Source organism: Mangifera indica, chromosome 12, assembly GCF_011075055.1.
Source record: "Mangifera indica cultivar Alphonso chromosome 12, CATAS_Mindica_2.1, whole genome shotgun sequence".
Taxonomy (NCBI): domain Eukaryota; kingdom Viridiplantae; phylum Streptophyta; class Magnoliopsida; order Sapindales; family Anacardiaceae; genus Mangifera; species Mangifera indica.
In genome coordinates this window covers 13,175,051-13,200,432 of record NC_058148.1, presented here as the reverse complement: position 1 = coordinate 13,200,432, position 25,382 = coordinate 13,175,051, and the positions used below count along the sequence as shown (strand labels likewise).

The 25,382-nt window shown below is 33.0% G+C and overlaps 4 protein-coding genes and 1 non-coding gene across 6 annotated transcripts; 3 read left to right on the top strand and 2 right to left on the bottom strand.

Moving 5' to 3' along the window:
* Positions 1-2,331: 2,331 nt before the first annotated feature.
* On the bottom strand, positions 2,332-7,303 carry LOC123193232 (sphingosine kinase 2-like). Of its 2 annotated transcripts, XM_044606080.1 has the most exons (10): positions 6,758-7,303; positions 6,561-6,683; positions 6,370-6,470; positions 5,885-5,957; positions 5,129-5,215; positions 4,935-5,012; positions 4,694-4,764; positions 4,087-4,383; positions 3,545-3,667; positions 2,332-2,803 (listed from the first exon to the last, which is right to left on the bottom strand). In XM_044606080.1, the coding sequence occupies exons 1-10, from the start codon at positions 7,065-7,067 to the stop codon at positions 2,573-2,575; spliced, it is 1,494 nt and encodes a 497-aa protein (XP_044462015.1). In that variant the 5' UTR covers positions 7,068-7,303; the 3' UTR covers positions 2,332-2,572. The 2 variants fall into 2 exon arrangements, with proteins under 2 accessions (XP_044462015.1, XP_044462016.1); XM_044606081.1 differs by lacking the exons at positions 6,561-6,683; positions 6,758-7,303 and having other exon boundaries at positions 2,427-2,803; positions 5,885-5,960.
* Positions 7,304-9,466: 2,163 nt separating this feature from the next.
* LOC123193231 (ribosomal RNA-processing protein 17) lies at positions 9,467-11,934 on the top strand. Its single transcript, XM_044606079.1, has 4 exons — positions 9,467-9,675; positions 9,836-9,941; positions 10,677-10,800; positions 11,492-11,934. Exons 1-4 carry the CDS (start codon positions 9,557-9,559, stop codon positions 11,749-11,751), a joined length of 609 nt encoding a protein of 202 aa, XP_044462014.1. The 5' UTR covers positions 9,467-9,556; the 3' UTR covers positions 11,752-11,934.
* A 563-nt stretch (positions 11,935-12,497) lies between these two features.
* TRNAD-GUC lies at positions 12,498-12,569 on the bottom strand. The gene has a single exon. It is a non-coding gene; the product is annotated as a tRNA-Asp (tRNA).
* A 118-nt stretch (positions 12,570-12,687) lies between these two features.
* On the top strand, positions 12,688-16,664 carry LOC123193230 (bifunctional riboflavin kinase/FMN phosphatase-like). Its single transcript, XM_044606078.1, has 10 exons — positions 12,688-12,953; positions 13,041-13,227; positions 14,130-14,260; positions 14,399-14,468; positions 14,567-14,632; positions 15,303-15,457; positions 15,556-15,651; positions 15,896-16,047; positions 16,133-16,216; positions 16,294-16,664. The coding sequence occupies exons 1-10, from the start codon at positions 12,878-12,880 to the stop codon at positions 16,420-16,422; spliced, it is 1,146 nt and encodes a 381-aa protein (XP_044462013.1). The 5' UTR covers positions 12,688-12,877; the 3' UTR covers positions 16,423-16,664.
* Positions 16,665-18,552: 1,888 nt separating this feature from the next.
* Positions 18,553-24,230, top strand: LOC123193228 (telomerase Cajal body protein 1). The gene is made up of 14 exons (XM_044606075.1): positions 18,553-18,965; positions 19,063-19,125; positions 19,290-19,345; positions 19,583-19,663; positions 19,816-19,889; positions 20,157-20,239; positions 20,619-20,725; positions 20,806-20,948; positions 21,063-21,110; positions 22,169-22,221; positions 23,038-23,122; positions 23,246-23,312; positions 23,413-23,523; positions 23,849-24,230. Exons 1-14 carry the CDS (start codon positions 18,787-18,789, stop codon positions 23,971-23,973), a joined length of 1,275 nt encoding a protein of 424 aa, XP_044462010.1. The 5' UTR covers positions 18,553-18,786; the 3' UTR covers positions 23,974-24,230.
* The last annotated feature ends 1,152 nt before the right edge of the window (positions 24,231-25,382 follow it).

Below are 25,382 nucleotides of genomic sequence, written 5' to 3'. Positions count from 1 at the left end.
CGGAACGGTCGCCGGAGATTTCAAAACCAAACCCTAGGGTGAAACTGCGATTTTTTAAAACTTAGGCTGGAGGAAAATTTTAGTTTTTAAAGTTTAGGGGGGCAAAAGGAGATAAAATTTTTAGGCGTTAGGGGTTGGTTAAATCTAACCGACCATGGGTAGGTGTTTAGTGTTTTCATAGTTAAAGGGGAGATATTTGAGAAAACGCTAAACCTTGGGTGGGAAATAGTCGTTTGGCCTTTTTAAAATCTTCTCTCATTAAGTGAAATAGTCGGATGTTTATGTTGCATTAATTTTTTAATTCTTTATATTTCCTCTTTATTTTTTAATTCTTAGAAATCGGATTAACTTCTAATCAATTAGATCTCACTTGTTGTCATTAATAATTGTATTTTATCTTAATTTTTTTATAGTTGAAAAGTTCATTGAATTTATTGTCAATGATGATTATATGTGCCTCGTCTTTCTCTTTTTGTGGTGATTGTGTCTCTTTCATTCTCATTAACAACGACTCTTTTTTCTTATACTTATTTTTATAAGATTTTTTTTATGATTTAAGAGTATAAATGACAATTGTTAAGTTAGTTTGAATTTTTTTATTTTTTTCAGAGTTTAAATGATAATTTTTAAATAATAAAAATATATTTATAATTTGATATTAATATTAAATGTTAATGACAATTTTATAATTTTAATAAAAAATAAAAAATCTTTTTTAAGAAAATCAAATAAAATTTATTAACAAAAATAAGTAATGGATAAAAAATTAACTTTTTAAAACTAGCATAAAATATTAATAAATTCATCTAACCTTGGGTGGGAGACATTTCTTGGCCTCTCTAAAATCATAGATAATGTCGTTTTCCACAAAAAGAAATTTAATGTTATAAACTATAAACATGGAATGATAACAAGATTAAGTTAGGTCGTACCTGGAAAAATATTCGAAAACAGCGCAAGCAAAGCGTACGAGCTTACTTAATCAATTCAATTTCTTGAAGGCTGTGATGATGTTTATTCATTCAACAAGCAAGGGAGGGAGGCCATGCCTAAATGACGTCATTACTAATTTTGTATTGGGATACCTTTTATCACTTGATCTCCCCGCCCTGTCAGTATAATGTCACTCACTAAGGACGGACCCACACCGTTCAATTTCTAGTTTCCTTCCAACCGAATCAATTATTCATCTTCAACCACACACTTCACAGTGCAACTGTGAAACTACTCCCTTTTATTCTATGTGAAAAACACGTTTTCTTTTTTCTGGGTGGTTGTCATTTTTTTTGAGTTAATAAATTAACAAAACTTTTCCTAAAGTTTTTGAAAAATTAAAAATTTTGCTTTTTATTTTAAATAATAAAATAAATTATATAACAATTTATTAATGATAGGAAATTTTTTATTTGATTTGAAGAATGAAGTGTGGTCCCAGCGATGGTTTGACGAAGATCAAATTGAAATTTGTCGGATGGTTTCGTTTCTTCTGAGGTGGCATGTTGTGCACGTGATTGTTATTTCCTTCCTGGAAATTTGCCTTATCCACCTCCGTTCTCTCGTGGCTTCGAAACAACCTCTGAAACTCTGATTGTTTTTTCCTTTCTTTGTTGTTCTTCAGGTGGATTTTGGTTTGTTAATAATTGGAAAAGGATATTATTGTGATATTACAACACCCATTTAATTTTTCCTTATTTGCAGTGTAATTTGTCATTCGATCCCATAATGATTTTTTTTTTAACAGGAACCCCACCGACTTTGTGAAATCCCATTATGATTTTATTTATTTATTTATAAATTAAAAAAAAACACTATATATAACAGGAGAATAACACGTTGGAAGACAGGAGCGTTACGGAATATTACATCCTTAAATTAATATGAGAAGTCAATTTGTTTTCCAAACCTTCATTCATTAAATTGAACACTTTTGCCCAGCTTCAATAGAACGATTTCTCACCAAATTGGGGCGATTTACTTCGGTGGAGCACAATTTCTTGTAATAATGCATAGAAACAAATTTATGTTAAAACCAACACAGTACAACATAACAAGGTATTTTAACTGGCCAAATGACTATTTCCCACCCAAAGTTTGATGAAATAACAAATTCTCACCTTTTAAAGTGGGATCCTATCATTAGAAAAAAAAAAGGGGCTGGGAAATATATGGACTCTGGAGTGCTCATAGTTCAGCATTTCAGGGCCAATTAAAATGGCTCTTCAGCTTTTAAACCCTATAGGCAGAATACAGTTTAATAACGGACTTTTTCCAAGTACAATTTTTTAGACCCAAGAGTACAAATCACTGTGTTCTCATGTGGCACCCAGAGCGTAGGCAAAGCTTTACTGAAATTGTATTACGAAACACTTCATATAACTTAATATCACACCAAAAACAGAGCTTGAATAATCATAGTTATCAGAGAATGAAGTAAAGATGAACTGCACATTGCCAAAGAGAGAACTTACAATTGCAAAGCCGACATAGCCATCAAGAGGTTATTATTATTATTATTTTTTTTTTTCAATTCCCTTATTTGTCCTCCCTAATATGTACAGTCAAAATTAAATTATCACTCCAAGAATATTTCTCGGTGGTTAATGTCCATGTTAAAGTAAGGGGAAAATAAAGTAGCTAAACCTTGATCCATTGTAATTTGTAGTTTATCATATGCCATCAGTGTCTTCTGGTGACACAAGTATGTTCCTTTTCCTCTAGCTAGTACCTCACCGTCTGCGTCTATAATTCCTTCTTTAGTTGGATCATGTGTGCATGTACCTGGCTCTAAGATGAATGCTTTAACCTGTAATTTATTATAAGGTGTAGAGAATTAGAATGAAATTCATGACTAAGATGTTACAATATCAAAAGAAATGCTAAAAATAGAAAATAAGCATTTTTGTATTGTCTGAAACATTCGGCCAATCAATGTGTTAGGCCACTAATCGTGCAAGCATACAGAAGGAGAATTAAAGGATCCAAACATAGATTTACATGAAACAATGAATTAGCTGCTATAGTTTCAGGCAAATTATAAGACAGCAAAGAAAAATTTAGTTACAGACAAGACAACAAGACAAAGGCTTCAACCCCAGCAAAACATATAAGCTCTAGTCAAGGTGTAACCAATTGACAAGAAACAAGGGCAATGTAGAGAAAAAACGAAAACTGAAACAAAGAAATAGCTATATAAAGAGAAGACAAGGGGAAAGGAGAGGCAACGAAATATTCAGGGAATAATCAAGGAGCCTTGGGACAGGGGAGGACTGGCACCTCTTACTGCAAGAATATCATTTTATTTTCAGTGTCTATATCTATTTTTTTACAATAATATCAGAAAGCTTATGTATTGAGAAATTCTTTTATAAGTAAAACAATTTGTTTCTTATTTGACTTCTTGTAGTTGGTTGAGTGAGATTGAATTGTTAGGGAGTTCTCTCACACAATGCAGATCTATAATTTTTTAAAACTTTCAACAAGAGTGATGGAGGAATAAAAAAAGGCAATTAAACCATATAACTGATTATGATGTGTATATACTCACCTTGAGGTACTGAACATATTTTGATCTTATATGACCTCCATTGCTCATTTGTGTCATTAATTTTAGTAAATCGAGCTTTGGGCAATCCCTTATAAGAATCAGGTCCAAATAACCGTCCGAGAACTGCATAGTGTATGCAAACACAAAAATTGTCAGCTATGCTTGTAAGTAGCATACAAAAATGTTATCTTATCAATTTAGCCTCAAATTTCTGACCTTTTTTTATTTATAAATTGTACATTAAGTGAAATCCATTCATATCCAAAGAAAGATAAAATCAATTCTCTGCTATAGCCTTTAGCAATTACCAGTGGTCTCATCACTTTTGAGACAAATTATGTATTCTTATTCAAAAGAAGAAAAAGGAAGCTCAGAAAATTTAGTCAATTCCATTTTATTTTACCTGTACACATTACCAAATCTGGGTTGAACCTACTACTTGCACCAAGTGCATTTACGGCAAATACAAACAGTAAACCACAAAAGAAAGGAGATGAAAAAGGAAAAGGAGAGGCAAATCCAAACTGGCAAAATAAACTAACCTTTGCATCAGGAGCAGCCAGTGTATCTTCACCTCCCCATGGTACATTGTGAAGCCAAACTGAAATAAATGGTCCATTAATTGTCCTCCAACCTAGATCCTCTAAACTAACATCAGGTCCTTGGTAGCCATACTGTCTAGCTTTAATGGGTTGCTCTTGGGAAGAGCTGCCGACATTCATTCCATTAATTGATTCACCACTGTAACTAGTTGGTACCCCATAATCTTCAAAACCAGGAGCTGGCACAAAAGAAACACGTCCATTATATTGCCTCAAATGCAATGTTCTCTGAAGAGCCTATCACAGAATGAAAAAGGAAAATCAGCATGACGTGGCTTCACACCAAAAGCATAGCTACATCATATCTATCTTCAAGTAAAACAAACAAACCAAGAGAAAATTACACTGCAAGAGCATTACGAAAGCTTTACATGTTAACCATTTTTCTGTAACAAGCTAACAGTCACTCGGTTTTTAACAATGATGAGGTTTATGATGTACTATCTCTAATAGTATAAGAACTTATAAGAAGAATGCTAGATTTGATGGCCTAGTTATGGCTTCTCTAAAACATTGAATGTATGTGCAGTAATAAATAACAACATACGTAAAAAGCAAGACGAGCACTTCCCATCCATCTATATTTCTCAGACTCAATGTCTATATCTGCCACCAAACCTGGCAAAAAAAAAAAAAAAATTGAAACAAATGAACATATTAAAGCTTAGTGTCATAGTTAAACCACCAACTGTTTTCTCAAACTTAAGCCTGTAAAGAATCCAGGCATGTGTCACTGGCAAGTAAAGTTCAACAAAAATCAAACAATAATAGGTGAATTATTTGCATACCCCATGCAAGCATCAAGACAATATAAAATTTGGTCTCCCCTTGCAAGATAGTAGCTACATCCAGTGAACACTTATGGCCTGCCGATAAGTACCATTCAAGTACAAAATCAATGACAAAATAATCTACATTTACTGGACATGAAAAGGCACAATCATACGTTTTAAACACAAAATGCTTAAAGACAAAATGTTACCTCGAATAATAGCTACAGTGGCATTAGGTGCTTTACAGGGTTCACCAACTGAATCTAATAGAGATTTGACCATGCCATTTCCAGTACCTGCATGCATAAAAACCTTGATCACAAATCAAAATATTGGAAGAAGTCACCAAAATGTCTAATTCACCCAACAAAAGATAAAACAACGATTACTACACTAAGAAATTGCTATTGTTTTTAAGTCAAAAAAATTCAAAGTAACAATGATCTTGATAAGGATGCAGGAAATGGTACGAATGAATTGGGTAAATATGAATTTCATTACTTGAAAGACCAGATAACTAGGCTCCACAAAATGATGAAAACAAATAAGTAAGAAAAGATGTTTACAGGGAGTCAGTGGCTCACACATATGATCACTTGTCAGGGCCCAAAAGTGTTTTCCAATACAAAACCAACCCTCAGCAACAATTATCATAAACATGTTTGTATGTGAATATCTATCACTTCTAGGGTGGCGCATAATGATTTCCTACCGGTCCACAGAAGGAACTTCCAATTTCCTCTTGCAATAGTTATCACTAAAACAAAAAATTAAATTAAGTTCTCATTTTTCAGATATCCTGTACACATGTCAATGCTTCGACCATAATGTAGAAAATGTTCATTGCAATGAATATAATGCACTATTCCATCGATTGTATGTTAAGACCATATACTTTCCATGCTTACTGACTGACCTGATTTGAAAACAATAAACACAAAAAAGAATAAAATATAAAGGAAAACCTGCAGGAATCACTCCAAGGGGCATTTTTATTGCAGCACTCCAATCCTCTCTCTCAAGTAGTCCATTTACCACCTACTAATAAGAGCAACAGTTGTTAGAAAGACAATAAAAACAAATTACAAAGATGCATAACAGAAATCTCAATAAATATACAATTAAAACAGAGAGCTTTCAACAATAAAACCATGCCAGTACGATAGAAATTTTTTGTCTTAATTGTAATGCTTGGTACTCCTGTCGTTAAAGGTGGGATGAAAATTGTAAATCAAATCTATCCGGGAGGGAATTCCAGTTGAATGTTTAATTTTCTCAGAGAGAGCTACAAATATGGCTGTCGTAGAATGAGATTACCTAATATGTCAAAAGTTTTGGATGAAAGACAAGTGTTTCAATAATTCATCCGAATTACAAGCTAGATACTGTCAGCCATGCATTAATTTTAAGCACACAAACCACCGAAAGCTCAACCAGAAATGAAACTGACCTCAGCAAGAACTCCATCACCACTAACGCAAACTATACCATCATACTTGGAAAGATCCATTCTCTTAGTTACATCCTTCGCGTAAAGTTGCCGTGTAGTCTCTGATAACCAAATTACCAAATAGAAAGCGTCGGCAACAATCTCAAACATTCATCTTCGATTAAAACCAGAAAGAGTTAAAAGAACAAAACCTTCCAAGGTGAACTGGATATCAGCATCCTCCAAGAGTGGCTTCACACTATCCAGAAAAATCTTTGATGCATTTTTATTCCCTCCAAACGGATTCATAAAAATAAACAGCCTCTTCGGCCGTCCTATCACAAACACAAAAACAAACATAAGGCATAAATATAAATTATCAACTAAAATAACAATTCACTGAACTAACCGAGAGAATCAAGATATTCACGGAGTTTCTGGCACCAAAGTCTTTGAGACTCTTGCGACAGAGGTTGGAAAACAAAATCTTTCCTGACCAAATCACCGATGCTCCCGCCGCAGAAGATTCCATCTTCTTTCTCTATAACAGCTCTGATTTTAATCTTATTACCGTCGACGGCGAAACCGAGCACCTCCTTCTCCAAATTCAAAATCCGCAGAAGTCCGTCCGCCCACAGGAGCTTTCCGTCAGTCGTCAATGTGACAGGAACAACCGTGCCGTTGATAAGAACATGGTCGGAGAGTTGGTCTTGATCCATCCGGTGAACGGAAGTTGAGTGTGGGATATATCTTTATTTTATTTTAGTTGGTTTCTTAAAATTCACTCAATTGGCTTTGTAACGTACGCCAAAGGAGGGTGGCAGGTTTGGTAATGAATTCTGCTGAAATTTTCGTTTAAAATAATTTTCGAACTTATCCAATATAAAAAATTGATTTATTTTTGTTGACAACACTATTCCAAGTGTTGTACAGTCATAGCTACTTATCCCTTAGGCAATTGAGGATTAGATAGAACGACTGAAATAATTACTCTTTCTTTGGTCAATGCCGGTGAGCAGCTCCATTGAATCGCCACTGAATTCCCACCCAAGTTTGATTCTAAATATAAAGACATATCGGTGGAGTTTTAACAACTTAAATATTTGTTTATAAAATAAATTTTATTAAAATTTTTAGTAATGATAAAAAATAAAATTATTATTATAATAAAATATTAAAAAAATGTATAATTTATTATTTTTTTTTTCAAAATTTTAAAAACTAATCATTGCACTCCTATCTAAAATTTTTTAATTTTAAAAAATCACATTTTTCTTTCAAATATAGGCTTTTTTTTTTCCTATTTTAGCTATCCCAAATTTTTAAAAACTTCAATTTAATCCCTTATTTTTAACTTTAGATTACTCAAAAATCCGATGACCTCTCCCTTAATTGGTCGAGTCGGTGTCCACCTTTGCCTCTGATATGATGTACACTGGCAAAGCTGATGAAGAGATTTGAGATTGTTGACTTCGCCCGTGTACATCTTCGTCATTATTTACGGCAAATCCAGGAGAAGAAAGCATCAACAACAGGAGACAGAGAAGCATATCCAGATTCTGGTCGCCAGAGATGGAGAAGAAGAAAAGAGAAATCCTAAATGAAGGAAATGTAATTTTTTAAAGTTCAACTTAGAGATAAATTATTAGTTTTTTAAATTAAAAGATAACTATGATATAAATTTGATAAGGTTTAGTGGTAAAATAACGATCTCTAATAAAAAAAATTTAATTAAAGTTAACTTATAAGTAGATATTTGAATTTTTTAAATCTAACAAGTGTATATTTATATTCACATTAAAATTTAGGTGAAAAATAATCCTTTGACCCCACTAAAAAATAGAAAGTTTGGCCATACTAGTGCTGTCTTATTCTACTATTTAAAATCTGTACAAACTTGTTATAAATGTAATTAATAATAATGATAATTATAAGTAGAGGGAGAAAATTAAAGAGACAAAATTCGAAGTAAAATGAAGGAGAATTAAAAAAACAGAAATGGAAATTTGGAAAAGTAATTGAAAGAATATTGTATAAATTATCTCCAAAATACAAGTGATAGGAAGGGTTTATATAAGAGTAATGCTATGTGTACTTATTTTTGGTATATAATTTATATACACAGTGATGTGTCATCATACAATTAGGTAATTTTAAAATACATGTTACCATATGATAACAAAATATTTAATCACATGATGATATCTTATTTATGTATATAAATTATATATAAAAAATAGATATATATAATTTTATTGTTTATATAATACTTTTACGCCATCGTTGTAACCCAAAAAATTGACTAATTCTCAATTGCTTTAAATGTGTTCACATAATATATTAATTGATTTTGTTTCTAATAAAATGAATTAGTGTCTAATAAGTCAATACATTTAATCATACATATCCCATCATTTATTGCTTTCACATGTATATGTAACAAAGTTCAATTTCTTGCCCTCTTTTCCTCTTTGATTTTAGGATATATTTATTTTATAGTGGATCAATCATATCTTAAACAAAGTGACGCTATTAACTCACTATTCCAAATCTTGGTTGGGGAGAAAAATTTGGGTATAGTGATTGAATCCCTTACTATTATATTTGATAAGTTAAAGTTTTATAAGTATAATATATATTTAAGCTTAAATTTTTTATATAAAATTTTTAATATTTTACTAATTTATGAGATTATTTATATAACTATTTGCATATTCAAATATTATCCCATAACTTCGGTCAATAATGAGTTTTATTAATTAAAATATTATATATCTAATATAAGATAAGTTTTATGTCTTAACTTTATTCCACAATCAAATTTGGACTAATCGGTGTAAGCTTTTAACTTATAAACCGGCAAGGGTTTTTATAAATTGGATTATTAATAAAATGCAACTTAGTTTTTAAATTTTTTTAATTGATTTTTTCAATTTTGAGTGAAATATTAATTTTGAAAATTGAAATATATACTATTTATATTGTCGAGGGTTGCTCTTAAAATTTTCATCTTTCTATGCTAGGCCTCAATTCCTGTAACTCCAGGGCCCAATAGCCCATCTAGAAGGAGTCCGAACTAATAACAACCCGACTGCAAACAACGAAGCGGAGCCTAAAAAGTGTCCCGTTTAATGACCCGACAAACTTAACGCAACCCTGTGAAACAACTAGTTTTCAGGGCCGAAGCAATCTCTATTGTGGGGCTGTAATGGAAGAAGAGATTGAACCGGAAGGACCAGAGGTCCCAAAAGTCCGAGGCCGATACATTAAGAAAAGGGCTCTCAAGAATAAAGCTGTCTCCGTTTCATTTGACGAGAAAGACCTCAAGTACGTGCCCAAAACCCTAAATCCTTATTCCTCTTTTTTTTGTTTTGATAACAAGTTGGTTTATTTATATTTGGCCTGATTGGTGAACTTGTTCTTGTGAGTTTTTCTATCCACGTTTAAGTTTAACGATTACTTGTTCGTGATTTATGCTTGGATTAAGGGACTACGTGACTGGGTTTCACAAGAGGAAGAAGAAGAGGAGAAAGGAAGCGGAAAGGAAGCAAGAGGAGGCCAAAAGGCTTAAGCGTCTTGAGGAACGAAAAAAGGTTTTTACTTTATAATTTTTTCCGTATTTGGCTTTGTTTATAATCTGTGGTTCTATGTGTATTGTATAATATATGTTATATGAGTTTATATTAGCAACAGCTTTGTTGCAAATAAATGGCTTCATTTACATGTAATTTTTTTTATTTGCTTATGCTAGGAGTTAAATTTAAGTTCTTATATTCCATGGTGCTGTAAGTTTTGATGGATTGGTTTGGTTTTCATGATGCTTGTTGACGACACATTTGTGCTTTTGTTAGAGGTTGACTCTATATGGTTGTCAAGATCGATTTAGTTTGTAAGTCTCAGATAAAGATATTACTTCTCTTTCATGATGTATTATTCGAGAGCTGAACTCTCAAACGTGTGTGTGTGTGCGCGCTTCTCTTATGATTCGAGACTTAAATAAGCCTTCAAGTAATCATACTCTTTTTTCAATTTTCCTCAGTTTGTATGTATGTGTATATTGCATCAAACAAATTTTTGTCTGGGATTCATAAATGTTGAGAAAATCAACGCTTTGGTCCTGCAAGTCTAAATCTATTGACAAAAACCAACATAATATTACAATTTTGACTGTTCCTTTTTATGATTGTCTTATTAGTTTAGGTGTAAACTTCTGGTACACTTCACATCTAATTACATTTTTGGATTGGAGTTGGGAATTGTGTAATCCAAAAGGCATTAGAAAGGCACCTTGCTTCAGTGTTAACTTTGCCGTTTATTTCATGTGGCAGAGGAGATTGGAAAAAGAGTTTGCCTTATATGGTGGGAATCCACCAGCCACTGATTCTGTGCCTGATGAAACTGAGGAGTACCTTGAGGAGGATGGAGAAGCACAGCCAATGGCGCCAATTACAGGTATTTTTTTGGAAAACTGCAACCCTTTGAACTGAAATATATAAATGAGATATGTCAATATATCAGTATTCATTAAATAGCTTTTATTGTTGTTGCTGCTGGACGTGGTAATTGTAGCCTGCTAGCCCGCACTTGCTAATTGGTGGGAATTCTAACTTTGCAAGTTGTGATTGTCTGGTTTTGAGACAATCTTGCTTCTTAAGTTGCTAAACTTTACTGGTCTGGTGGCTTAAATAATTCAGTTATATATGATGTTTCTGAAGATTTTAAACTTCACAGGCTGGCTCGACTGATATAATTGCATCATATACTCTTTTCATCTTGTTATAACATCTCAGAGACATTAGAATGAAGCTAATACTTGGGCTGCTTTTGATAGTGGCAACTTATTACCTTCCTTTTTGTTTTTGGAGAAAACAACAAAACTATTATTAATTTGAGTAATGTTGTGTGCACTTATAATAAGTATCAATATGGTGACGCATCATCATTGGTATTCACTAATTCAAATGCATATTTTTTCACTTGCATAATCCCATCTTGCTAATATTTAATGTGTGTCTTTTCTAAGTACATGCATGCAATTAACCAGCATTTTGCTCATTCATGGTGAAATGTAGTATCTTCTTGTGTGAACTTAGGTTTATACTTAGTTAATATTTGGTTTTTGGATTTTTTTTATTGTTCACAGGAACAACACTTTATGACAATGGCAACATGAAAGTCACTGTGATAACTAGTGAGATTGCTGGTGAAGAAGAAAACATTCCCAGTGGAAACACACCAGCTACTGTGCTCAGCTCCATTGGAGTAAATAAAAAGCACAATATCCCTGTGCATAAAAGTAAATCATTCAAGAAAGTTGCAAGACACAAATCACAGTCAAAGCCACAAAATAAAAGAAACAAAAAGAAAGGTAAGAGAAAGAACCAGAACCAGAAAAGGCGGTAGCTGTTTTTTCCTTCAGACATATCTTTGAATTTATTGGATTGAAATGTTCTGCTATTGAGATGAATAGAGTCTATAATGTAAGTGAGAAGTTGAGTTGGATTGAAACAATTTTATATCTCTGTCATTTGTATTGCCAGTTCTCCCTTCTTATTAACAAAATTGGGCAAGGATTCCCTTAACATATATCAAATTAGGCTTCTCTCAACATATATCATGATGCGATAATATGATAAGTGTTCCTAATTGAACATAAGTTTCGATGTGATTATATTCTTAATTGATATATTTATAAAACTATAGTTCCACTAAGGCTTTTCTCAAGTTCATGTTTCTAGCCTCGATTGACCTGTCAAAGATGACATACGCAGACTAAATTTCATCTGAGATCAGATTTCAAGGATTTTTGCACACCCCTGACAATTACTAGTGTGATCACCATAAGCATTACCTCACCCACAACACTATGATTTTGTGTATCATTATTTGTCTGATGAATTTTATTTGGCATTGTTTAGCCTCTGGTAACGAAGATTATAGTGAAATTTAAGAACTTAGAAAAATTAGTTAGTTTCAGAAAAAATTCGGGTTAACAGGAATTCATTCATCAAGAATGAAAAGATTAATTTGAAGGTAATGTTGTTAGTGTCTAAAACATAAGGGGTAAAAAATAGTCAAACTTGGGCATATCTGTTAGTTTATAAAACGAAGAATAACAAAATAATCTGGCGTTGAATAAAAACCAAAACCGCCGTTGCCGGGGATCGAACCCGGGTCGCCTGCGTGACAGGCAGGAATACTTACCACTATACTACAACGACACCAGTGCTGACGAAATCCTTTACATGGAATTTCTATCAAATTAGATACCGAATATGAAAATCCGGGTTAGGATCCAGGATCCGGAAAGTTTATTGAAATGGACAAAACACACAACACCAGGAAGATTTTATTTAGCAGATACCGAAATGGAAATTTATTCTTTTTTTGTACTTAATATGTTTTCGTCTCCAATTATGGCCATATAATTGCTTACTTATTTTTGATGATATTTTCTTCAATTTCAGAAACATTTGACGGAGCATGAATATAGAAATGAACTCTTGCTGAATTTGATAATTTCTCCAAAATGTCAACGGCTCAGCCGTTAAAGAAGTTAGTTTCATGTGTGATTCTTGATTTGGATGGGACGCTTCCTAGCACAGGTCAGTACGTCGCGCTCGGCTTCATTTGATCACTTTCTGAATTTTGTTTTTGTTTGTTGTAGTAATTTGTTTTAAATTTTATGGCAGATGGCGTTATAACAAATGTTTTGAAAGTTCTTTTGGTTAAGTATGGCAAGCAGTGGGACGGGAGAGAAGCTCAGAAAATCGTCGGGAAGACGCCTGTAGAAGGAGCAGCTGCTATTGTGAAAGGATATCAGCTTCCTTGTACAACCGAAGAATTTACCGCAGAAATTACTCCCATGTTTAATGATCAGTAATTAACTAACCTCCTCACTTACTTTTATATACTGTTATTTAGATTTTTTGTAATATAGATATCTTGTTGAGATGTTGAAATGTCAAAACTTAAGTGTTTGGAAACTTCTTTAGCGTACAAATTTATATGATTTATGATGTGCATAGATGGAGATCCATTTGAAGCAAGGGTAATGGAGTTATTTGAACATTGGTGATGGATTTCTAATGACATTTCCGTTTCCTCCTGCTGTGAACTTACAGTATTTGCAAACTGGATTTAACTTTGGGAATCTTCTTTCGAAAAACTATTTTTCTCTCAGTTAGGACCTGTCTCATTTACAATTTGGGTAGAATTCTTTAATCTTAAAACGAGAGATGTGGAACATCTTAAGAAAACACTGGTTGATGTCTTTACAATCTGTTTTTGGATGATCCTTAAAATTTGTTTCAAATATGAAAATAATGGAAATTGTTTTTGCACTCAAATTATATTTTTGTATCTCTGAGTTTCAATTTGCATCTTCATTTGCAAACTGTTTTTGCATGAAATTAAGATGTATGCTTAACTCTATGGCTACAATCTGATTGTGATATTTTTCCCTAACAATTCTTTTTATTATTGCAGTGCCACAATCTTTTGATCTTTACGTTTAACATTGTATTTTGAAATTGATCTCTACTTTGTGTGCTTTGTCTACATAGCCTTAAACTTCTCTAACTTGATTGGCCTTGAATTCAAGAAATTAAAACCAAGAAAATAGTCTTTTCCATTCTTAATGGATGTCATAAATTATATGTTCAGCCATCATATTTGTTGCTATAATTATTTTATAAATTTGCTATACTACTTTTTATTCAGTAAGTAGTGAAAGATCTAATGGAAATACTTTAAAGGTATTTTTATAATGTTTGGTATAGGTGGTGCAACATTAAATCTCATCCAGGTGCCAATCGTTTAATTAAACATTTGAATGTTCATGGTGTGCCTATGGCAGTAGCTTCAAATTCACCTCAGGCAAGCATAGAATCCAAAATTTCTTATCAGCAAGGTAGGTTTCTTAGATAATCTGGTGACAATTACTTCTTGCATCTCAAATAATCAGCATTGTGACATGCTGTGATCATATGTTTTCCTTCTTTTTTTTTAAAATTTGTAAGCTAGTTTGCTCATAGTATATCTTTTATAGGCTGGAAGGAGTCGTTCTCTGTCATTATTGGCGGTGATGAAGTGAAAATGGGAAAGCCATCTCCTGAAATGTGAAATTCATGAATCTACACATTGAGATTTTTTCTATCTTCTATGAGAATGTGAAATCTCAATTAGAATACTGACTTTTTGATGTTCCATGATTCAGATTTCTGGAAGCTGCTAAAAGGCTAAATGTTGAACCTTCAAGCTGCCTGGTCATTGAAGATTCTGTGTAAGTGAGTCTTTAAGTCCTTACTGCAGATACATTCTTTTATTCAGCGGTCATATGCCTCTAATCCTGTGCTCTTTAAGGAGTACATTTTACCTTGGTTGGTGCAATACTTGTGTGTTTGTTTTCAAGAATAGAAGAGACTGTTTCTATCCAAAACTTGCAATGCAGAAATAAGTTTGAATATCTATGACCAGACAACCTTGGATGCTACTAATTTCTTATGATGCCTTTGGCAGCCATTCAATTACTTAAATAGATTCTTACTGACATGAGTATTGGAACAAAAATTGTGTTGTAAAACCACTATGAGATGATGAGCAGTCAATGAGAATTTTGATACTTCAATCTTTTAAAAATAATAAAATTCATATTGTCTACATACGTGTGTGGAAATGATGACTGCCAGAAATCATTGTCTAATTTTATTCAAGCAATCTCACTGACACTGTAGCCTGGCAGAATGTTATGAAAAAAAAAATTGTATCTTTGGCCTTGGTTTTTTACAGCATCTGTGAGGCTTGCCAGTTTCTGTTATCTGATCATTGTATCTTCCAATATCTAACTAAATTGTATCTGTTATCAATGAGCAAAAACTTTGCTTTTTATCAAAATTACCCATACATCCATAGATTTTCTGTTATTGACATTGTAGAAGTTTTGGCCATTACAGGCCAGGTGTTACAGCTGGTAAGGCTGCTGGAATGGAAGTTGTTGCTGTACCATCACTTCCAAAGCAAACTCATCTTTACACATCTGCAGATGAAATCATTAACTCTCTACTTGATTTGCAACCTGAAAAGTGGGGCTTACCCCAATTTCAAGATTGTAATGCCTGGACATATATAATTTTTTACTTTATTCAGTAAATTTACCTTCTATCAGGAATTTTCTTATTTTATATTTATTGGTAATTTCATTTGGAGGGTTGGAGAGCACTTTACCTCTGGAGCCATGGTTTATTGGTGGTCCTGTAATTAAGGGATTTGGCCGCGGCTCAAAGGTACTTGGAATTCCTACAGGTGAGTCATAACCTTCGGCTTATTCAGCTAAATTTCTCTTGTTCATTTGGATATATCATTGTCTAGTACACATAGCTTTAAATTGTTAATGGTGCCACTTCTAAATAATGTATAGCAGTTTTGCAATTACTCCTGATGTGACCTGGGTGATGCTGAAGATTTTGCTTATCTTTCATTTATCTCTTCTTTTTTTGCTTGATTTTATTCTGTTGCTTGTTTTAACAAATTCATTCTCTGTTTTTAGCTAATTTGTCCGCAGAAGGATATTCAGATGTCCTTTCAAAACATCCCTCAGGTGTATATTTTGGTTGGGCTGGGTTATCAAACCGAGGTGTTTATAAAATGGTCATGAATATTGGTTGGAATCCTTATTTCAACAACTCTGAAAAGTCTATAGTGAGTATAATGTTAACACGGATGGTAGCATCTTCAGGTCCCTATTCTTTTCTTTTTTTTCATCTAGGTCAATCTTATAATGCAGGAGCCCTGGTTGCTTCATGAGTTTCATGCTGATTTCTATGGAGAGGAATTACGTCTTGTTATAGTTGGCTATATACGTCCTGAGGTATCATTTTCCTCTGTGATCATAATCATGTTCCTGCCTTCTTATTTATGCTAAAAGTATGTCTTGGGTTGTAACAGGCTAATTTCCCATCCCTCGAGAGCCTGGTAGCAAAGATTCATGATGACAAGAAAGTTGCAGAAAGAGCCCTTGATCTTCCATTGTACTCAAAATACAAGGATGACCCACGTTTGAAAACCACTTTGTGATAAGGCCATGATCGGCAGTCATTGATCCGGATAACTGGCACTGAAGCTGTTGCTTGTGGGAGATTATTGAGTAAGAATTTCATTCTTACATTAATAAGATGTGTTGCTAGTCTCATAAACTGTGGAGCCAGGGCATTAAGTAATGCCCTGGAAGGCAAACTAATAGTTGTAATAAACCATCCATATTTAATCATGCTCGCAGTTAAAACTAAGAAGAAATGCAAATATAAATTCACCCTCAAGTGTTATCAGCTCCTTCGCCGAGATAAGTAATTATCTTATAATCACAAAGTCTGTCTGTTTTAAACCTTTTAATTGATGATGGCATCATAATCCAAAGTCCAGTTCCAAACCAGTTTATCTTTTATTTTTTGTTTAGATGATGCATTAATTTGACTCGATAGTCAGTGGATCTTGACACTCTGCAGCAAAGATTGATTGGAATAGGCCATTTTCTTTGTAGTTTATGTGTCCTTTTTTTTAATTTTTTTATGCTCTTCCCATTGCGTAGGCAAAGATTGATTGGATTAGGCCATTTTTCTGTAGGTTTTATAGTCACTCCTGGCTTTGTTGATGTCATTTACATTGGACATATCTCATTGATCTTCTTCAATGTACCTACTAGAATCGAGTTCTTTTCAATCTAATCGATTCTTTTCTTTAATGTAGTCACAAAAAGTTGAGTTCTTTTAAGATGGTTTAGAAGTTGTTGTAGATTTTATTTTATGCTGATTACTATTAGAATTTTATTTCATGAAACTATGATAATGCTTCTATCATTATTATTGAGATGCTCGGTTTATGAATAAAGTTTGATTAACTGAATATTTTCATACTCTGCATTATCTTTTCCTCTCATATTCTTGTGGCTTTTCCCTGATTTATCCTTCGATTGTCTCCTCATTTCTTCTTCTGTTCACTACTAAAATGTTTTCTTTTCTAACTTTTTCCTTAATATTTTGGAATTTCAAAATGGGAAATGGTTTGCGAACAACTTTACACAATTTCCAGAAAGAAAAAAATGAACAATGGAAATTGAAAATGAAAATGAAAAAGAACAGTGAATAACAAATATCTCCTTCAAGAAGTTCTCAATACACCCAAAGGTTTCATAAAGTAAAAAACTTCCCCAAAATTTAATGTAACAAGTACTAAAAGGCCCTTTTTTAAAGGTCAAATTGAAATATCCCTTTTTATTGGTGTATGATAGGAGGCTTCATTCAATTTCTTTTCATTTTCACTCTCCTTTCTCTAATAAAATGTAATGAGAAGAAAATCAAATTATAATTTGTAAAAAAAATGTTTTTTTTGATATATGTAATGAGAAAAAATTCGTGGCCCAATATTTTTGTGTAAATTCCATTTTACACTCAGGTTTAACATACCTTTCAAGACAAATCTCTCTTATCTAGTATGTCAACAATATATTAGAAAAAAAAAAGCTATGAACTTAATATTAATAATCAGGGAATAAAAATATAGAAAATATATACCAGTTATTTTTTATTTTTAAATTCATGAATTTTCATTATAATCACGAAAGTATGCACATACGAGGGTAAAATGGTACTTGCATAATAATTGTGTTAGAATATCTCTTAGGGGACGTTTGGTTTAGGTAATATTTTATTACCAAAATAGAAAGATTACCTTGAAGATAAATTACTTAAAAGATTACTGGGTATAAATGATTGCTATGTTTGATAAAATTTGATAGGTATAAATAATTATTGTGTTTGGTTAAATGTAATAAAAAATTACTAATAAATTATTTTATTTAAATACTCATAAATATAATTATTTTTAAATATTTTTCATATTATTTGTCATATTAATTAAAAATAAATTTATTCTTGTATCAAAAAATTAATAAATACTAATATAATTATAATAAAATCAAGATTACCTTGGTAATCTTTAAATACCTAAGGTGAATGTGGTAATCAGATTATCACTTATATTACCTGTCACGTCAACATAGATAATAGAAGATTACTGTAATCTTTTATTACTGACAAACCAAACAAGGGAATAAAAAATAAATTACCAAGGTAATCTTTAAAACCGATAACCAAACGGCCCTTATGTTTTACTACAAAAGTTGGGATATTTAATGAGAATTCATGAAAGCATTGGCTGCCGTTAACATTATTTCCCCGTACGTGAAGGAGCTTTATCTCGTTCGCTCTGCGAAAGAAGCGACCACAATGAATCGGGTGTTAATGGAATATGTAAAAGTATCGGGGTGTCTTAAGGAATTTTGTACAGACACGGCCTCAAACACCAGTCTCAGCTAGAAGCTCCAAAACGCAAAACCACACCACACTAAACTTTTGGCGCTAATATCGAAACCTCAGAACACGAATGGGAGAAGAAGAGCAACGAGAAGAACAAACTGAAGTTACAGAAACCACGCAAGAGAGCCAGCAAGAGTATACGTGGCCTGCGATTAATTTCGATGTTCCTGCATATAGAACCTACCATTTCTATAACCAGTTCAGGACCTCATTAATCGCTAACAACTTCCTCAAAGGCATCAAATGGTAATTGTTTCTGCATTTTCTTATTCTTCTTCTGCTCTAATTTTATTTTATTTTATTTTTTTTAGCTTTTATTTGGAAACTATATATGTATTGGTAGGTCACCCGACGGTTCATGTTTTCTCACAAATTCTGAGGATAATACGCTTCGCGTTTTTTCGTTGTAAGTTTCAATGTTGTTCGAATAAGCTCTTCATTTGCTTTCAAGTATGAAATTCCTGCAAATTTGAATTCAGCGATGATAAATTGTAACAAATTGTTTAGTTGTGTGCTTTATTTGTGATTATGAGATATTCTATGGTAACTTTATCATTTGTTGATTGTCAGGCCAGATAATGAAGGCGGATATGATATCAATGCTTGTTCTTCGGCTAATGAACAAGGTAATAAAAGTGTATGGCATATTGTTAAAAGGTCGTTTACATATTATATTAGAGAATGAAAATTATACAATTAGGTAATGAAAGTGAATACATATATTTTTTAACAATTTACACATAAAGAGAATGAAAATTCTGGCTTATTGATCTTGATGTTGAGCTGATTTTAGGCTGATGAGCTCTCATGTCATAATATTTGGAAGTTTAGTTTTACTATTGTGTTACTCTTATGCATTGCAGATTCGTATGATGCAAACCTTGTTGTGCGTGAAGGAGAGCCTGCATATGACTTTTGCTGGTACCCGTACATGTCTGCTTCAGGTGCATGATTAATCTTAATTGATTGAAGGATGTTTCTGCCTGTGTGCTTTGTGCTTTATGTATATGTTACTTCTTATCATAGTGGAAGGGATTTACATTTTATTGATGTTGTGTGATGTTGGTATTTGATGTAACTGTGGTTTCTGTTTCAGACCCAGTTCGTTGCGTGTTTGCTAGTACCACTCGTGACCATCCGATTCATCTTTGGGATGCTACTTCTGGTGTGGTAATGCTTTATTTTCCTTGCATATGTGCTTTTTGCAAATGATATTAAGTGGTTTTGATACTTCTAGGAAAGCATGAAAAGGCCTTGTGGTACGCTAAAATGGCACACTGCTGCTATAGTGTATTATGAAGGCATTTTAGGTCCCATCAATTTGCAAATACTATCTAAAGCATGAACACCCATTTTCAAAGTATTGCTGATATAGCTTTGCTACCCCTTTTGTGATTTGTGTAACTATATATAGTCACTGATCATGATTACTGACAGTTGCGCTGCACATATCGGGCGTATGATGCCGTGGATGAAATCACTGCTGCCATTTCAATTGCATTCAATCCGGCTGGGACTAAGTAAGTGAAAAACTTTTTGAAAGCTGTATGATTTGCTTAACTAGCAATATGTTTTTTTTTTTTTCATGCGAGAATAATAGAGCTTCTTTATTATGATTGTTGATACTCTGCCATTGGGATTTTTTGATCATTATGTAGCTAGTCTGCAGATGGTGACTTTTGTTTTGGAGACCCTTTCAGGATCTTATGGATGAACTGCATCAAGTGTATTATTAATTTCTACTCTTTTCATTAACTGTGATTTGTTGTTATATTCTTTGAAGTTTGTATCAACCGTATGCTTAACTAGGTCACATACGAATATCAACATTTTTCTTTTTGGTCTGAATTATTACACACCCAGAAATGGTGTTGTTAACCTCAATTTTTGATATTGTAGGATATTTGCTGGATACAACAAATCTATAAGAGTATTTGATATACATCGCCCTGGTAGGGATTTTGTGCAGTACTCAACTCTTCAAGGAAATAAAGAGGGTCAAGCAGGTATTATTCATGGTTTGTTGACCTAAAAAGAGTTATTAGATGATTGATAAATGACAAGGTATCTTGTTTATTATCTGCAGGTATAATATCTGGAATTGCTTTCAGTCCAAGTCATACTGGACTGCTAGCTACAGGTTCATACAGCCAGACTTCAGCAATCTACAGAGAAGACAATATGGAACTTTTATACATTTTACATGGTCAGGAAGGTGGGATTACACATGTAAGTTAGCGCTCATCTTGGTGCACTGACTGATTGATTAAGCATTCATCTGTAATGCTTGATTCTGATTATAAATATCAATGAATAATGGTGAGTTTTTTTTTTTCTATTCAGCTTCAGTTCTCGAAGGATGGAAACTATCTCTATACTGGAGCTCGAAAGGTATCTTTTAATACCTTTTTTATATTTATGCAGATTATGATTAATTAATGTGACAGGAAGAAGACCCAGTTTTTTTTTTTTTCCTTTCCCACTACCCCACACCCCTTGCATTTATGTGGAAATGATAAAAGTTGAGAATGAGATTTGTTCTCATAAATGGAACACAAATCTAGGGATAACCCAGCTACCTAAAATTAATAAACGTCTACTCCTATGCATTTATAATTTGTTTCCTTTATCAATATTTTTCAGAATGGATGATATATTTCTTAGGAATGTAATTTTCTATTACCCTCAAGCATTATATAAAAGTGAATGGGTAATTTATTGCCATTAAGTGGATACACATGATGATGGCTAGATGATTAGGCTTGTGATTTACTGCCAAGGGTTTGAACCCCTTAATGGGCACTTATATGGCCAAAAGACCTTTTTTATTTCTGTTTATTGAATATTGTCAAGTTCTCTAGGAGATCTAGAGTCGAACTTGGTTTTGCAAAGCAAGTTCTTGTAAATTTTGGATTTAAAAAAAAAAGTAGATACACAGGTGTGACAATGGGAAATGGGAGTGTACGTTAGAATCAAACTTTATACTTGATATTTTCTCATGGGATAAACCATTTAGTCCACTCTTGGTTATATCTCCTTGTTTTTAGAAAGATCGCATTGGCTCACCCTTCACCTTGGGCTTTCTTCTGTGTGTAATTGCTTCATACTGTGTAAATTTTGGTGTACTTTAGACTCAATCTTTATGCTTGATATTGTTAATTGTAAATTACTTATTCCTATGGTAAGGTGAGACTGGCCCATGAATTCTAGCAACAATTCAAGTGTTGTATCTTCATCATCTGCATCCCATCTTTTACTGCAGTTTAATTTTATTGCCCTGAGTTGGGATAATGCTGCTCTCTCTGTTTGCACATTATCGTATAAGCTTTTGGCTGGCTTATCCATTTGCCTTTTTGTTATAAACTTGGCACTTTAAATTATGGCCTAGGATCACTTGTACTTGTAATTTGTTCAATACATGCAGTTTTAAAATTTGAAATTTTTTGAAGGATCCTTACATACTATGCTGGGATGTGCGAAAAGCTGTTGAAGTTGTGTACAAGTAAGTATTTTACCTTTTCGGGGTATCCTTTCATAAAGGACAAAAAGATTAAGCAAAGTAAAATTATTTATAAAAAAGAGAGAGAGAGAGAGAGAGAGAAAGCGATGCACCTATTGAACGGGTTCAACTTCAGAAAAAATTGCAAAAAATTAAGAAAAAAGGAATCAGAGGGATGAAATCCATTTGTGTAATTCCATTAGAAGCTGGACAAATAATGTGCCTCTTGGTTACATTTTACAATTGGGATTTGAAGTAATCATAGCTTCTCTTTTTTTCTCTTCTTAAAATGCAAATGAGACTCCCAACCTGGCCCCCTGGGAAGGAAAAAAAATTCTTATGGGGCAGCTGGTCAAACATTTAAATGCTTTAATTACATGCTTCAACCTTTCACCTAAGGAGGAACTCTGTGGCAAACTGAAGCAATGCCAGTAGTTATAGAAGTTGTGAGAACAATAACCAGCAATATCTAATTGCATGATAAGTGCTCTGTTATGCTTCGATTATGTAAAATCTGACACATAACAATGTTGTACTTTGATAGATAATGGTTTAGTAACATTAAATTGACAATATGCTTTGTCCTTGCCATATTTATAGGGTTATATTTTGCACACAATTTCTCAATATTGATCGAATGAGTAAAATGGGCTTGCATTCTCCTTTGTGTAATTTTGTCTTGTAGTCTAGTTCTCTTTGTTGTATAAGTACTTAAATTTTCTCTTAATGCATATTATACGTGACAAAACGAGTTATGATACTGTTGTGCCTTCACTCTTTGATGCATCATTTTAATTATTTTGTGCACCTTGTTATTAGGTTCTACAGATCATCTGAATATACAAACCAGCGGATATTGTTTGATATTGATCCTTCTGGCCGACATCTAGGGACTGGTGGTCAGGTATCAAATTTGATTCTATGTTATTCTTTGGTGGAGAAAAGAGCTTAGACCAAATCAGGCTTTAGGTGCAATAGCGCTCAACAACAGCTGATTAGTTATCATCTTTGCAATTTCTGATTCCAGGATGGTTTGGTTCATATATATGATTTACAAACTGGGCAGTGGGCATCGGGGTTTCAGGCTGCAGCAGGTATCACTAGTTCATGTCTTTTAAGAATGCTTAATTTGTTCTGTTGTCTTTTAGTTTCTTCTATTTTTAGCCAGTTCTTTTCATTCTGAACAACTCGCAGACACTGTTAATGGTTTCTCTTTTCATCCGTTTTTGCCCATGGCTGCCTCATCATCGGGACATCGAAGATTTGAACTTCCTGATGAAGGCAATGAGGACTTCCATTTGAGTGGTATTTCCAGTAACCATGTTACTACTAACTATTCTCTGCATTCGGAGATTTGTTTTATCATTACTGTCTTTCATTTTCATACCAGTCTTGTTTATTATGCTCTTGTTGTGTTCTTATGGCTCCCTTTTTGTTCTACGCTGACATTTCTGTAATCTTGTTTCTGCCTGCTATTGTGATGACATAATTTATGTTCTTTTCCAACATGTGATGGAAACTACATAGATTCAATCTTATTCCAATGTCTCTTTTATGCTCTCTTTCTGAACGATTGCTTATTTATGCATATGCATGTTTTCCATAAACATTTTTGCTCCGTCTGATGTAGGTGATAATAATTGTGCTTCTGTATGGAGTTTCTCATATACCTCAACAATTGAAAATGCTGATGGAGTCGTCAGTGGTGACTTTAGTAACCAAACTGAACATGAAAACCTCCACCAGGATCCTTGAATCAAGCATGGCATGCAGCTAAGTAGAAACTTTCTGTCTGATATTTATTATTGTCTTAGCTTTGAGACTGCATGGCTTGCTTGCTGTTTTACGTCGCTACAGTTTTGCAACATCGGCGGTCCATCGAGCAGAGCTTTTAGCACTCTGTGCCTACATGTAAATCAGATTATTAGGCAAGCTTAGATCTTGTCTAGGAAATTGTCCATTGAAATTTAAATTAGTAATTTTCGTTATAATCAGATTAACCTTAACATGCCTCACCAGTCTTCTCTGTCTCAAAAACTTCAAAATTTTCAGGAGCTCAACTTGGTCAAATGTCAAGTTCAGTGTTAGTTAGAAATGGAGTTTAGTAGTGTGTAGAAAGGTTGTCTCTTGTGAAAAATTATAAGCTGCACGTTCAGTTGCGTGGTAAACTTTTCATTCAGATGTTACTTGTCAGAATAGAATACTTCGGAGTCATAGTTGCATGCTGGGGTTTTTAAATTTTAATACTTATCGTGAGTGAGTAGGATGTATAGGGTTAAATATGAAAATCAAAACTCAATCCTTTTTATTTTAAACCCAAATTCAATCCATTAAACCCTTTTTCAAAAATCTAATAATAAAATGTTAACTGATTAATACCACTACACTTTTCAAATCACTTTCCCAAAATTCCGATAATAGTTGATAATTTGTTTTGTGGTTTTGATGTTTCAATTAAGAGTTGCGTTAATGCAATGACACATAATTTAAAATGAAAAAAATTGGAAAAATCCGAAACACTTTGGACCTTCTGGTTTTCAACTTTTCATATCTTAAATTTAGAATCATTCAATAAATGCATACAATGGCCTTTGTTATTACAATAAAACTATGTGTACCTATTTTTGATACACAATTTATATACACAGATGAGATGTTATCATGTGATTAGATATTTCTTTATCATATGGTGACACATGTTTTAAAATCACCTAATTGTATGATGACATATCATTGTGTATATGAATTGTGTATCAAAAATAGATACGTATAACATTGCTTTTGTTATTATTATTATTTTGGTAACCCTTTTTGGGTTGAATCAATCTTACCAAATAAAACAAAATATGAATCTAATAGAATTAGGTAAGTTTAGAGTTTAATCCTGATATATCGTTTGAAAAATTTAAATTCATGATCTTTTATATATAAAATATTTCTCTTTTATTAATCAAATTATCTTTTTAGATTTATTTTTTTTATCATTCAAATTATCATTTTAGATCTACAGGAGGTTTTATTTGCTTAACACTAATTTTATTTTTAGAAAAAATACAAAACACCTTTTCTAATTTCTTTTCATTGGGAGACCAAGGACAAAATCTGAATGAAAAAGGTCATCGTGGACAAAATTACAAACGGATGGTAATCGAAGCCAAGTCAAC